We start from the raw sequence: 14,817 nt of genomic DNA, 5'->3' as shown, positions 1-14,817 counted from the left end.
AATTAAAGATAGGAATGTAGACGTCTGGAGCCTGAAGCAATAGTTCACTATGAGAAAAGGACAAGGTTCATCATATTCATGTCCCTAGAGTCATGCTGTTCTTCCCCTCGGGTACATGAGCAGATTATATCTTTGTTGGATTGAGCCAGTGGAGCCACAGTCCTAGTTTTCCCTTGGAAGCTGAATTTTGGCTCTTTCACTTGAGAAGCACTTTAGATGCTTCTGGCTCACATTTAAAATTCTTAATCCCGATGTTGAAAATCTTAATTTGTACTTGGCTGTCAGTATTTGAACTCTTTTGGTACCCAGATGTTTTAACCAAGGTTTCCCTAGAAATTCTAGCACATCTTGCTAAGAATGTTGAGGGACATTAGTGTTTTTTCCCCTAACCTGCTATTGATTCATGGATATTTGCCCCATCCAGTCTTATCCACCAGCTCCTAGTATTTTCCAGTTTGATGTATGTTTATGATGCCATGAGGTTATGAAAGTCAGACTTGAACAACCCTCCTTGACAATGGTCTGATGTAACTCTCTCATTATGCTGCATTATTTTTCAGGTGAGCACCCACCATTTTCATTCTTCCAGTGAGGATGAAGATATTGATGGCGCTTTTCCAAATGAACTGTCTCTACAACAGGTAAATCATTGTTTCTCCTTTTTTACAAGTAGATCCACTTTTCCCCTCTCGAACTTAAACTCAGTTGTGGCCAAAAAACAGAGTTTAGATGGATTGATGACAGTCTTTGTCATGGACAAGCCATTTACATGCTTGCATTTGTTTAAGAAAACCAGATTCCACAACTCCTTTTTATTCTACTGAATAAGTTCGATGGCAGATGGTCAAAAGTGAATTATATGCAATTGGTTTTCCACAGGTTTTTTCAGGAAGATAGTATTATAAAATTAGAGTAAGATACGTTTTCATTTTTATTATGCATGCCCTTCTCCTGAAAGGAATTTGTTTACGATGATTATGATGAAGGTTTGCACTGTTCGCTATTGGATCTTACAAATAGACTGCAACCATTGTAGCACATTCAAGTATCAGACTCACTCGGGTAATGAGGCCACTGTACTGTCTAAAAGGATTCTCTATGGATCCTTTGAGCAGGAAGTAAGTAGACCAGGAAATCACTAAAAGCTCCTTCTGTCAGCAGGAAAGTGGGTCTCCTTCATTCGGTGTAAAATTGGTCATCTTCCAAAGAAGAAATTCCATAATCTTTAGGAATGTCAACAATTTAAGATTGCAGCATCTTCTCTGGCTCAGTAGAATGTAGCTCCCTAGATAGTTCTTAGTAATCTCTTCAGCACTACATTTGTCTCAAGCAGACAATGTCTAGGTCCCCAGGGGCAGCAAATTTTCCAGTCCCCAGGCCCTCCGGCATTAGACTCTAAGCCTCTTTAGTTTGCCTTTAGTGGCACACGGCCATCCGGTGGGAGACATGGTCAGACATTTTCTCCAAGGGTTATAAAATATAACAACTGAGGAGTGGGTCCTGCAGATCATTCAGAGAGGGCATGCCCTTCCGTTTCGACCCGCTGCATCTTCAACTTGCATTGGGGCATCTTCCAGATGCCACCTGACAAATTTTCTACAAGAAGTGCAGGTTGTTTTGAACAAAGTAGACCTAGGGAGGGTTCCTACTTCAGAAGGGACTGGTTGTTAATCTTATTATTTCCTCATGACCAAAGATAAAGGCCTTTACCCTATTTAAATTCTCTGCCCTCCGAACGCCCTTTAGAAGAAAGAGAAATTTAAGATACACCAGCGTAGGTTATGTCTGCATTGAATCCAGGCAACTGGATGGTGACTGTGGACCTTCAGGACATAACTTTCATGTGCCCATCCTTCAGTCCTACTTAGTTGAAGGTGGGTGAGAAAAACGTTCAGTTTGCTCTGCTCCATTTTGGCCTCACTGGTGCCTCTTGGATGTTCATGAAACTTATGAATGTTCTCGCTGCGCATATTGAGAGGGGATTCCAGTTTTTCCCTACGTTTGTTACTGGCTGTTAAGGCAGGCTTGGCACAGTCACTTGCAAACCACCTGCTGATGACCAAAAACATCATTTGTGTTCACTATCAACTTGCCAAAGTCACACCGGAGTCCTTTGCAGATGCTCCCTTTTTTTGAAGCCATCCTGGATATGGTGCAGTCTCAGGCCTTGCCTCCACCAAAATGATTCCAGGGCATTCAGCCTATGATCCTGAAAATTCAGCATCAGTCCTGGGCCTTGGTGAAAGTGAGTCTGAGGCTTCTAGGCCGGCATTCTGCATGTTGGCTATGCCAGCTGGCATATGTGGACTCTACAGTGAAACCTGAAGTCTCATTGGCCCCAGCTTGAGGGAAACCTTTTGGATTCTCTTCAGATTTCGGAATAGATCGAAAGACCTACTGTGGTGGCTGCTAGACTGCAATTGGACTAGCAGCTGAACCCTCTCCCTGCCCTACCCAGAGCAGACGGTGGTGACAGATGCATCGTTGGTGACTGATGCATTGTTGCTGGGTTGTTGGAGAGGTCATGGGAGAGTTGGAGATTACAGGACTTTGGTCTGTGGCAACTCTATATCTACCTGTTGGAGTTGTGAGCCATTTGCATGGTGCTGAAAACCTTTCTACCGTCCAAGTTCTCATAGGCAAGACCACTTGACATGTGGTACTGCAACAAGCAGGGTCCTTTATCCTGTACAAGAAGGATTTTTGTCTCTGCAGTTAACTTGGAGCAACAGGGCACTGTCCTGTTCATGGACCACTTGATGGGAACTTTGAATGCCAGGACGAACAAATGCAGCTGTCTGCACCTGACAGATCTCAAATGATAATTACATCCTGAGGTTACAATGGGGAAAACCATGGCCATAGATTTTTGCCACAGTCTGAAGCGCAGTCGACATTTTTACGTTCTGAACTTCCAAGAATGCTCTCTCTCGGAGAGGCATTCCTGAGTGTACCCTTAGGCTGTATGCCTTTCCATTGCTGCCTCTCATGTCCAGAGTTCTGAAGAAGATCAGTGGCTTTGAATTGGGCAAGGAAGGAGTGTGAGGTACCTGGAACTTATGGACACAGACATCTGTTCTCCGATCAGGCTACCGTTTCAAGAGTATCTCCTGTCACAGGGTTTTTTGGTCTGAGCCTTACCTCTGACCCACCAACTGGGGAGGTACTGCTTTGATATTTGTTCTTAAGACTGGTAATCTGCTGTTAGAAGTATCCATCAGTTACTTAACTTCTGATGGATACTTCTAACTTTAGATTTCATACATTGTGAATATTCCCCAGGTGTCAAACTGGATCCAGAAACTTTTAAAGCAGTACTTCTACAAATCATTTGGTGGAAACATGGGAGACTGCACTGATGTGTTTTTTCCCTGGAAGTGACGAACATAGCCGCATATAAGCTCCACCCATGTGTGCTAATGTCAGGTTTTCTTTTCTGCACCTCAAGACGCAGATCTTGAGCTTCTCTTTGGACTTTTGACTATCTTTTCCCAAATTAGCCAGTGTTCCTCCCCCTAAAACAACCAAATTTGCAAAGCAATGTCTATGACTAATCCTTGCAAAGTTTTTACTTCGCCTGGGGTGAGAGCATGACTCCAGGCCCTGGGACTACTCTGCCGGGATGAACTGGACGACCATTCCGACCATCGCCAGATACAAGAAGACTCTACCCTGCTCGCAGGCAGGTCATTCCGCACACTGCTGCACGGCTCTGCCTGCATTGTTTTTGCCAAATTTTTTATTTTTCCCCTGTGCCTAACTTGCTTTCTTGCCCAGACTTGTTTTTATTCCCCTGTGCATAACTTGCTTTCTTGCCCAGACTTGTTTTTATTCCTCTGTGCCTGTACTTGTTTTCTTGCCTAAACTTGTTTTTCCTTCCTGTGCCCAGTTCTCCCGTGGCCCGCCCGTTTTTCCGGCCGCTGCGTCCCTGCGGCCCCGCCCCCCTGCATTCCCATTCGCCACCCCGGTCCCGCCTCCCAGCTGCTCCTCCCTCCCACATCCCCTCATATGGAGGCCGGGCAACGGGCGCGCAGAGGGCGTGCCTAAGGCAAGCTCGTCTGTGCCTGGACCGCGCCCAGCGCCAGGATCCCTGGATCATGCGAACGCCACGAAGCCCGACACCGCTACGATGCCAGAACCCTTCTTGCACTCAACACCGGACGATCACACACCTGCTTCCTGGCCGCCCGAAGCTCACCCACGGAGCTTTCACCTGCCGGAACTGCAGCTTCACAAGCATCCAACTCCCCATGCTGCCGACCAGGAAAGAACCCAACCACCTCAGATGCATTCTTCTCAACACCGCTCTGCCCGCAAACACGCAGTTGAACTCTGGGACCTACTCGACTCAACCTCCCCAGATGTCTCCTTCCTGACGGAGACCTGGCTGAACCCCGCCTTGGCACCGGACATAGCCATAGCCGTCCCGGAAGGCTACAAGATCACCCGCAGGCACCGCATCAACGGAGCAGGAGGAGGAATCGCCATCGACCAACATCGACGACAACCTCCGCACCGCCGAACACCTGCACTTCCAGATCCACATCGACCCCACCACCCTCAGAGGAACCCTCATCTACCGACCCCCCCCGGACCCCAACCACAGTTCAGCGACTCCATCGCCGACTTAGTCAGCACACCCGCCCTCGCCTCCACGGACTACATCCTCCTCGGGGGCCTGAACTTCCACCTCGAGAACAACAACGTCACCAACTCCACCACCCTGATCGACAACCTAGCCAACCTCTGACTCCGACAACTTGTCACAACACCCACCCTCTCCGCCGGTCACGCGCTTGACCCCATCTTATCCGCAAGCCCCCATGTCTCCTTCAACCACACCACCGAACTCCACCGGACTACCCATCGCTGCATCCACTTCATCTTCAAGAAACCCACCATGCACCACCACACCCAACAGATGCCTCGCCGCTGCTGGATCAAAGTCACCGAAGACCAGCTCACCACCCTTGCCCAGAGCCCACCCGCCGACACCGCCGCCCGCAACCTCAGGCAGTGGATCAACAACTGCGCCAACACCCTCGCCCCGATCAAGAAACCCTCCAACAGTCACACCAACAAGAGAGCCAGCTGGTTCACTGAAGACCTCCAGGCTTCCAAGCAAACCTGCCGAAAGCTGGAGAAGATCTGGCTCCGTGAACGAACACCGGACAGCCACGCAGCCCACAAGAACGCCAACCGCAGACATCATCACCTCATCAGATGCGCCAAAAGGGCCTCCTTCAAAGACCGCCTAGACAACAACGCGCACAACAGGAAAGAGCTCTTCAACATCGTGAAGGAACTCTCCAACCCCAGCTCCAACACTAACTACGCCCCACCCTTGCAAGACCTGTGCGACTCGCTGGCCACCTTCTTCCACTCCAAGATCGCAGACATTCACGACCGCTTCAACGCCACAGCCGCCCGACAACCACTGAGACTTCCGCCCCCACGACCACCATCCGCACCAACTGCCTGCTCTCCTGGACCAACATCAATGACGACGACATCATCAAGATCATGAACACCATCCACTCCGGATCTCCGTCAGACCCATGACCACACCACATTTTCAACAAAGTCAGCACAACCATCGCACCCCATCTCCGGAAAGTCATCAACACCTCCTTCGAGACAGCAACCTTCCTGGAGACCTGGAAGCACGCTGAGATCAACGCCTTACACCAGAAACCTAAGGCGGACCCCCAAGGACCTCAAGAACGTCCGGCCCATCTCCCTGCTCCTGTTTCCGGCAAAGGTCATCGAGAAGTCCATCAACTAACAACTGACCCGCTACCTCAAGGAGAACAACATAATGGACCCTTCCCAGTCTGGGTTCACTAGCAACCACAGCACAGAGACTGCCCTCATCGCCGCCACCGATGACATAAAGTCCCTGCTGGACAACGGAGAAACGGCGGCCCTCATCCTCCTTGACCTGTCTGCCACCACACACTACGAACATGCCTCCACAACGCTGGGATCCAAGAGAAGGCCCTGGACTGGACCACCTCCTTCCTCTCTGGCAGAACACAGAGCATCTGCCTTCCCCCCTTCCGCTCCAAAGCCACTGAGATCATCTGCTGCGTACCCCAGGGCTCATCCCTCAGCCCAACTCTGTTTAACATCTACATGGCACCGCTCGCCCACGACAACATCATCTCCTAAGCCGATGACACCCAGCTGATCCTCTCCCTCACCAAGGACCCCCACACCGCCAAAACCAACCTTCACAAAGGAATGAAGGCCGTCGCTGATTGGATGAGGAACAGCCGATTGAAGCTGAACTCGGACAAGGAGGTCCTCATCCTCGGATCCACCCCTTCAGCCTGGGACGACTCCTGGTGGCCGACTGCACTGGGAACCGCTCCAACACCCACTATACACGCACGCAACCTAGGGGTCACCCTCGACTCCACCCTCTCCGTGACTAAACAGGTCAACGCTGTGTCCTCCTCCTGCTTTAACACCCTCCGCATGCTCTGCAAAATCTACAAGTGGATCCCCACTGAAACGAGTAGAACGGCCACCCAGGCCCTCATCAGCAGCAGGTTGGACTACGGAAACGCCCTCTACTCAGGAGCCTCTGACAAACTCCTGAGACGGCACCAACGCATCCAGAATGCCTCTGCACCCCGGATCCTCGACATCCCTCACTGCAGCCACATCACACCCCACCTGAGACACCTGCACTGGCTCCTGGTCAACAAGAGGATAACCTTCAAGGTCCTCACCCACGCACACAAGGCACTCCACAACACCGGACCAACGTACCTCAACAGACGACTCTGCTTCTACACCCCCACCTGCCAGCTCCGCTCCTCCGACCTCACCCTCGCCACAGTCCCCTGCTTCCGAAGAGCTACCTCTGGCGGCAGATCGTTCTCCCACCTCGCCGCCAAGACCTGGAACACCCTCCCCATCCATACAACAGACCCAAAACCTTCTAACCTTCAGAAAACTCCTCAAGACCTAGCTTTTTCGAGCAGTAGCAGCATTCCCCACCCCAGCGCTTTTAGACCCTCACAGGAGTGGAGTGCGCTTTACAAATGATATGATTGATAGATTGATACATCTCGACCGGTCAAAGCTGAAATGTTACGTTAGTGTAGTCATTCCGTCAGCATATCTTCTGGGTAAATCCAAGAAAAACCACAAGTCGTCGAAGTGTGAATCTGCATCTTCCTGCTGCTCCGACTCCAGACAGGGTGCCAGGGCATCAACATGCCTCCCTATCTTGCTTGCGATCTCCTTTAGAGTCTACTCTAAGTTCGGACCTGATGGCGTACCCTTGGTCCCATGGCTTCTCAGGTGCTTCCAGTTGGGCTCCCGCCAGTTGGTCTGCCTTCAGTCCTTCCTATGCCCCTTGAACCTGCTTCTGGTTCAGTACTTGCTTTTGTGCTGGCACATTCCCTGCGCCAGTTCCTTTTGCATGGATGTTGACGTAGAAAGACAATGCACAGCCTATAGTGTTCTTCAACTCCGAGCAGAATCAACCTCAATCGAGATCTCACCCGGCTCTGACTGGGGCGCACCTGTTGGGCAGCCATTTCGAATCAGATACCTTGCCCTTCTACCTGGTAGTGCCCAGACTTTGCAGAATATTTTTAGCACAGACTCAGTCAGTGATAGAATGCAGGGAATGGCTATATTTACCAATATGGTGAGGAAAACTGGTATCAAGAACTTAAGGATGCAATGGGCTGGATGCTTCCCCAAATACTGGCCTCGTCTACGCCACTGGTCTTGCCACAGAGGACAGCACCTCTTTCGCTGTTTTTATACGAAGGGTGACAGAAGTCTTAGATTTACAGCTACCCACAATATAGGTAGAGACTAATGTATAGAAGGAAGTGCTTTAACCTGATCAGGCGGCCACAAAGCCACTGTCGGGATTAAATGAGGCCCTTACGGATACACTTTTGTGCACTTGGCCAAAATCTTGTTCACGTCTGCCTGTTAAAAGGCAGGTCACTCGTCGCTATCACCCCTGTGAGAAAATGGGGTGTATTATAGTTTATGACCTCACCATGTAATACGCTGCCAACTTTAGGACCAGTCCGGTTTTGTTTGTTCAACCTTTAGCTCAACCCTTGGAAGTAGCTGGGGCTTTAAGGAGTCAGGCTTACACAAAAGAACAAATGTAAAAAATGTAATCGCACCATGCAGAAGACAGAAACAAGACCCAAGATAACTGACACTAATTTATAAAAAATAGATTTGATTTTTATATATTTTTAGACACCAAAACAAAAAAGATCCACCATAGGGTTCCAGTGATATAGGCTTTACAAGATATAGTAAATCACAGCTTTTTACTTAACTGTGAACAAGCAATGGCAAATTCAACATACTAAACACTTCAAAACTTTTTTCAAGAAAAACTTGGGTAAGTATCAATGTGGTCACATAGAATTACTTTAGATGACCAACTACGGCAGAGAGCTAGTCCGGGATACCAACAGGGTCTACAGAAACAGTTATCTCAACTGGAAAAGCAGTGTCCAGTCCAGTTCCGCATCAGTAGCTCCTTACCACTAAGTTATGCGGAGTGCAAGGGATACAGGATGCTGAAGATGCGGTGCGGTTGACGGGGTCTTCTTGCATCTTCACAGGCTTTGTGAGGTGATCCTGGCCACAGGGGTAGACGTCCCTCAAAGTCCTCTCAGGCTTGACAGAAGTCCACTTGCCACTGGACTGCTGGTCACCCGGTACATTGGTTTAATCGGATACCTTCTTTTGGTGATAACGTGCCTTCTGGGGGACCAAGCTGCATTCCAACGGTCCAGTAGACTTGGGGGCAGCTTTTGATAGTCAGGTCCTGGTCCCTTGGAATGCACGTTAGTGAGAAGAGGCAGTTTGGAAATCTGCGCTGCCAACTCGCCCCAGTAGGCTTCTTCAGCTGTTGTGGTCCTGTGCTGTGAACAGGTTAGGCAACTGACCATTGGAGTCACTTGCTTCAGCAAGGCTCAGGAGTCAACTTCTCCACGAGCACGACACAGCAGGCACAGTCCCTTTTCCTTTGCTAGCTACCAGGTACAGGTGGTGCAGTCCACATTGGTGCAACTTCTCTGCTCGGATCCACCAGGGCAGTACTTCAGTCCTCTTCTCCAGCCCAATGAGATCTGAGTTCTGGGAGAGGTGCCTTTTTTATGTTCAGAAAATTACCTCAGGGAAGTTAGTGGTCACTAGTCAATGGGCTGCTAGGCTCCCTCCCTTCTGATGGCTAGTTCCTGTTAAGTGTGGCATCTAGCTAGCCCAGAGGGCTCAATTTTGCCCACTTACTACATTGCAGAACCCCTCTATCGGTGTGCAGATCTCCCTCACCAAACCCAGAGGTGTGGCTACCAAGAGGTCTGCATGCCCCTGAAAAACCAATTTGACAACTGACTTCCCCTCTCTGTCCCTAGTGCCAGCATGTCTGCAAAAGCAATAGAGCAGTCTTCTAAGTGTTTACAATTGCCCTTCCAAGGCAACTTCCCCTCAGAAGCTTGCCTTTTGGCCATCACCTGTGTGTCTTCCTGCCAGGGAGTGGCAAAACCTCTCCCCCATGCAGGTTTCTATTGTGTCCTTTGATAGGAGTCATTTACATGTGTCCCCAGAAGGGGAGAAGGATGTCTCTGGGATGAACCCCATGTGCAACTGTGAACGGGCACAGGAGACTCTGGGCAACAAAATGGAAACTTTTAAAAGTTGCACACAACAACAAGTTACATTAATTTCGACTTGGTCATGAAGTCAGGCTTAATGTAACAAGTTGTTTGATATCTTGCATTACCAACTTTAGTAGTCTCCGTCAGAAGTTAGCAGGGCCGGTGGTGTCAGCCCGTAACTCTGCAGTCACCAGTGGCGCTACTAGCATTTTCTACAGTAAAAACGACAATTATTGGTTTTTACTGTTGGAACATTTAAAAGCACTTGTTCCACTTTCTAATATACAGCACCCTGGCTTAGGGTTCGATAGGCTTACCTTAGTGGTAGCTTATATATATCAAAAAGGGAGTATTAGGCTTTGCCATTGTTTTGCAGTGAAGTCAACCTGTCAGAGGCCTAATCCGGTATGTTTTCAAAGGGTGCAGGCAATTACTTTCAGGCAAGTGGGTCCTCTAAATTGTCCATCGGGGCTACGCCCTTCCATTTCTTTCATTCAAACTACTCTATCCACCACCATCAGGGCAGCTAACAGAGGACATCCTGTCTGCCTTGTTTCAGGAAGTGCATAGTTTTGTGACCAAAGGGACCATAGAGAGGGTTCCAGCCATGGAAGAAGGAAGTGGGTGTTACCCCTGCTACTTTTTATGCTGGAAGAGGGCAGAGACTTTATCCTATTTTAAATATTGGCCCTGTCAAAGCATTCCTTCAGAAGGACACATTTAAGATGCTCCTGCTTCCCAAGGTCCTGTTTGCCCTAGCTCATGTGACTGGATGGTGGCCTGGGACCTGCAGGATGCTTATTTCCATATCCCCATCCTGCCGGCCCACAGGTGCTACCTGCAGTATACAGTGAGCAAAAAGCATTTTCAGTGTACAGTGCTCCCTTTTGGCTTCACCATTGCCCCTCTGGTACATCATGAAAGTGATGGGGGTGGTTGTAGCACACCTTCGGAAGTCGGGGGTACTAGTCTTTACCTACCTAGACGATTTGTGGCTGAAGGCAGAGACTCCCCTCAGTCTCCTCCAGATGACTGCTAACCTCCTAACATAGTTGGCTTTAACTATCAATGTGCTGAAGTCACACCGGACTCTTTCACATATGCTCCCATTCATCTGAGTTATATCAGATACAATATGGTTTCGTTCCTTTCCTATGGAGCAAAGAATCCAGGGCATTCAGGCTATGAACCCGATGTTTCAGCCTTAATCCTGAATCTGTGTGGATGACTCTGAGGCTCTTGTTTATTGGCTTCCTGCTTGCCAAATGCACCTGGTGGCAGATACAGGCTCTCCATAGGACCTTAAATCCCCGTGTGCACGACATCAAGGGAATTTGTCAGATTGTATCAACATTTCAGAGGAGATTGCAAAAGATCTGCCATGTTGGCAACTGGACCATGATTAGGTCAGTGGCAGGCCCCTCTCGTTACCCGACCCAGGGTTGATGGTGGTTATGGTTGCTTCACTGCCGAGATGGGGAGACCATCTGGGAGACATGTAGCTCAGAGGCCTCTGGTGGAGATTGACTCTCCATCAATTTGTTGGAGTTTAGGGTGATGTGCTTGGTGTTGAAGGCCTTCCTGACAACCATCAGAGCAAGGCTAGTGCAAGTGCACCGACACAGCAATGTTGTAGTGCAACAAGCAGGGTGGGGTTGTGAGCCCTTTGTCAGGAGGCTTAACCCTTGTGTAAGTGGCTGACCCGCCAAGGAATTTCTCTGTTGGAAACCACCTGGTGGAATATTTAAATATCAAGACTGAAGAACTCGGCCGCCGAAGCTTAGTGGATCAAGAATGGCAGTTGCACCCGGAGGTGGCACAGGGCGTCTTCCAGCAATGGAGAGAACTCTGGCTTGATTTTTTTGCTGCCGCTGAGCACTCGCAATATCAGCAGTTTTACTTGTTAGTTTCTAAAGCAGGTCTCTCTGGAGACTCCTTCTGTCTTGATTGAAGTTTGGGACTCCTTTATGCCTTCCTGCTACTGAATCTTCTGCCTTGAGTTCTAAAGAAGCTCAGAAACAAATCCGCCAAATTCATCCTGGTGGTACCGGATTTGGCCAAGGGAGTGTGGTATCCAGAGCTCAGGGGCTCCTAGGAATGAACATTGGTCCTCTGGTCAAGCGGCCGCTCCAAAAGGCTCTTCTGTCGCACCGGCAAGGCAGTCTGCATCTACATGCTTGGAGATTGAGTGGTAGCAGTTTACCTCTTTTGACCTGCCACCTGAATTCATTCAAGTCATCGTGGCAGTAAAGCATCCCTTCACAAAATCAGTGTACGGCAGTAGAACGGAAAAATTGGTGGGTTGGTTTAGCAGCTGACAAATTGACCTATTGCAAGCTGCGTTATTAGAAGTTTTGTTGTTTGGTCTAGCAAGGACTTGCTTTGGGCACAGTTAAGGGCTACTTATCATATCTGAAAGATACAATTAGTTATAGATTTCTTAACTTGAGAATTACCCCCAGGCATCAGACTGGATCCGGAGAATTTTTTCGTCCGCAGTACCCCTGCACGCAGAAAGGTGGAGTTGGTCGGCTCCGTGTTCGTCGTGGTCGCCGGGATGACGGTGCGTCAGCTACTTAGATACCGCCCTCGCGCGCTGACGTCAGTTCTTTCTTTTTACTCGCCAGACAGTGCAGATCCGAAGAAAGAGCTATCTCCAGTTACCTTTTGACTGACTTGTTTGCTTCTTTTGTCGACACCGTTTTTGTGTCTTATCGACTCCTGGTGCACCTCAGGGATGCCTGGTTTCAAGGCTTGCGGTTCCTGCCGAAAACTGATGTCGGTGGCAGATCCTCACCTCATGTGCTTGTGGTGCCTTGAACACGACCACGATCCCAAGTCGTGTCCTGACTGACGGACCATGAATCCGAAGTCTTTGTGGGAGCATTCCCAAAACCACCTCAAGGCCCGGGAGTCCGTTCCTCGCAGCTCAAGATCCCGTTGGCAGAGCCACCACCACCACTCGTCCTCAAAGTTTTTGCACTCCTCAGGTAAGTAGAAGAACAAGAAGAAGTCAAAGAAGCATCGTCGCATTTCGACTTCTTCCCGTCCGTCGGCCGACGCAATGAGGAATGCAGGTGGTACCCCTCCCGCGCGTGGAGCCCGAAGGGTCGACTCTGAGGTTCCCTCCTTTTCAGGGACCCGGAGCGACCCCTGCCCAGCTTCAAAGCGTTTATGAAGCGATGCATGCCATCTTTGGGCAGCCCGACTCCGCTGGCGCGCCTTCAGGCCCTGCAGACTTGGCTCGGGGCCCTGGGCCTTCGTCGCCGGCGGCACCTGTCACAGTGCCGCAGGGTCCCCTTGGATCCAGGCCTGGATCCGGATCAGCACCGGTCGACCTCATATCACCTCCCCCGGTGAGCCCTCCGGGCCGGCGTCGACCCCAGCCTCCACCTCAATGTGGTCACGGAGCCAGACCGAAAGCGACCGACGCCAGATCCTGCACTAACGGGTATTTTTGTACCCCTGTTCTACCCAGGTGTTCCTTTCAGGCCAGATTAGCAACCAGAGGAGGGTGAGGAGGACTGGGAGGGGCCTGGAGAACCTTTAACTGGCCAGTTGGAGTATGATCTGGACTAGAGAGAGAAGTTTGGGGTAAGCCATTGGTCTGTACACCTCCCCATACCTTGGTCTGTCGTCTTCTCCTACCGTGGCTACGGAGAAGGGAGCGTATAGCGCAGTGGTTTTGTCGTAGGGCGGTCGAGGCTCTCAAGCTACCGACGGTGACATTCAGGACTAACCTTCTGACAGAGGTGCTTCAACCGGCAGCAAGCTCTTCGGAGACCCTGGCGCCGTTTTATGAAGCCCTAACTGACGAACTTTTGGGCACCTGGTTCAGGCCCAACACAGGGGCTCCAGTGGATAGGGTGATTGCCGGACGCCACCGCCTTGCTCCGGGTGACCCCACTTTCCTCTCCCAACACCCCAACTTGGTGGTCCAAGCCTCAACGTCCAAAAGCGCATTCCCTACCGCACCACCGGACAGGGATTCAAAAAAGCTGGACCATCTTGGGAAGATGATGATTTCTTCCTTGAGCTTGGGACAGCGGTTGGTAAGCACTGCATGTCTGTTGGCCCGTAACACCCACTCTGTGTGGCATACGATAGCGCAGGTACTGCCATAGTGCCCGGAGGAGGCCCTGGCTGTGCTCTCCCGTGTAGCTGCTGAGGGTAGAGAGACAGCCAAGTTTACAGTACAATGTGGTCTGGACACCGCTGACTCGCTAGGCAGGATGATTTCAACTTCTGTAGCCCTTCGACGCTACGCCTGGCTGAGGCTGACTAGTTTGGCTGGGGATGTCCAAGCTACCCTCATGGACGTGCCCTTTGATGGCTGTCTCCTGTCCTTTGACAAAGCAGACAGTATGCTAGAGCTCTTCAAAGACTCTCGGGCAATGACCAAGTCCTTGGGCCTCTCCACCACCCGTCCTGTGCAGCCTGCTGTTCGCCCCTTTCGTGGCTACAGAAGGGGTGCCATGCCACGTTCCTTCTAGAGCCACAGGCTGGCACAAGCTGTTCAGCCCCTGCGCGGCCGGGGACGTGGGACTCACCGCCGTGGATCTGGGGGCCAGCGAGCGGGCCAGTCTGCCACCTCCCCCTCTGCAGCAGTCTCCAAACCCTCCTAGTCCAACCTTTCAGGGCCATCAATCACCAGTGGGTGGCAGGATTCGCCATCACCTCCCCCACCGGCACACATTACGTTGGGCAGGTGGGTTTTGCAAATTGTGCAAAGGGGATACTCCCTCCCCTTCGAGACTACTCCTCTCCCCCCCTTGCCCCCCCCCCCCCTCTCCCAGCCATGCCACCTTAGTACCATTGAATGTCGGAGGATCATCTGGCCCTTCTCCAACAGGAAGTTGTGGTTCTCTTGGCCAAGGAAGCCATAGAGCGAGTTCTTGCCCTAGAAGTAGGTTGTGATTGCTATTACCACTACTTTCTGATGCCCAAGAAGGACAAGGTAGTGCGTCCTATCTTGGACCTCAGGAAGGTCAACTGCTACCTCTGGAAGCTCAGGTTCTGTCTGCCCTCGACCCTGGAAACTGGATGGTAGCGTTGGAATTGCAGGATGCTTACTTTCACATCCCCGTCATGCCAGCCCACTGGCGTTACCTGAAGTTCACTGTGGTCCACGAGCACTTTCAGTTTACCGTGCTCCCCTTTG

At 50.6% G+C, this 14,817-nt stretch overlaps 1 protein-coding gene across 1 annotated transcript in view; it reads left to right on the top strand.

Moving 5' to 3' along the window:
* Window positions 1-14,817, top strand: part of PPP6R2 (protein phosphatase 6 regulatory subunit 2) — an 876,013-nt gene that overhangs the window by 606,430 nt on the left and 254,766 nt on the right. The window contains exon 16 of the mRNA XM_086918845.1: window positions 561-641. Within this exon, the coding sequence (XP_086774971.1) occupies window positions 561-641 (81 nt within the window). The remainder of the gene's footprint in view (window positions 1-560; window positions 642-14,817) is intronic.

Source organism: Lissotriton vulgaris, chromosome 1_1, assembly GCF_964263255.1.
Source record: "Lissotriton vulgaris chromosome 1_1, aLisVul1.2, whole genome shotgun sequence".
Classification (NCBI taxonomy): Eukaryota; Metazoa; Chordata; class Amphibia; order Caudata; family Salamandridae; genus Lissotriton; species Lissotriton vulgaris.
This window is presented reverse-complemented; position numbering and strand designations above follow the sequence as displayed.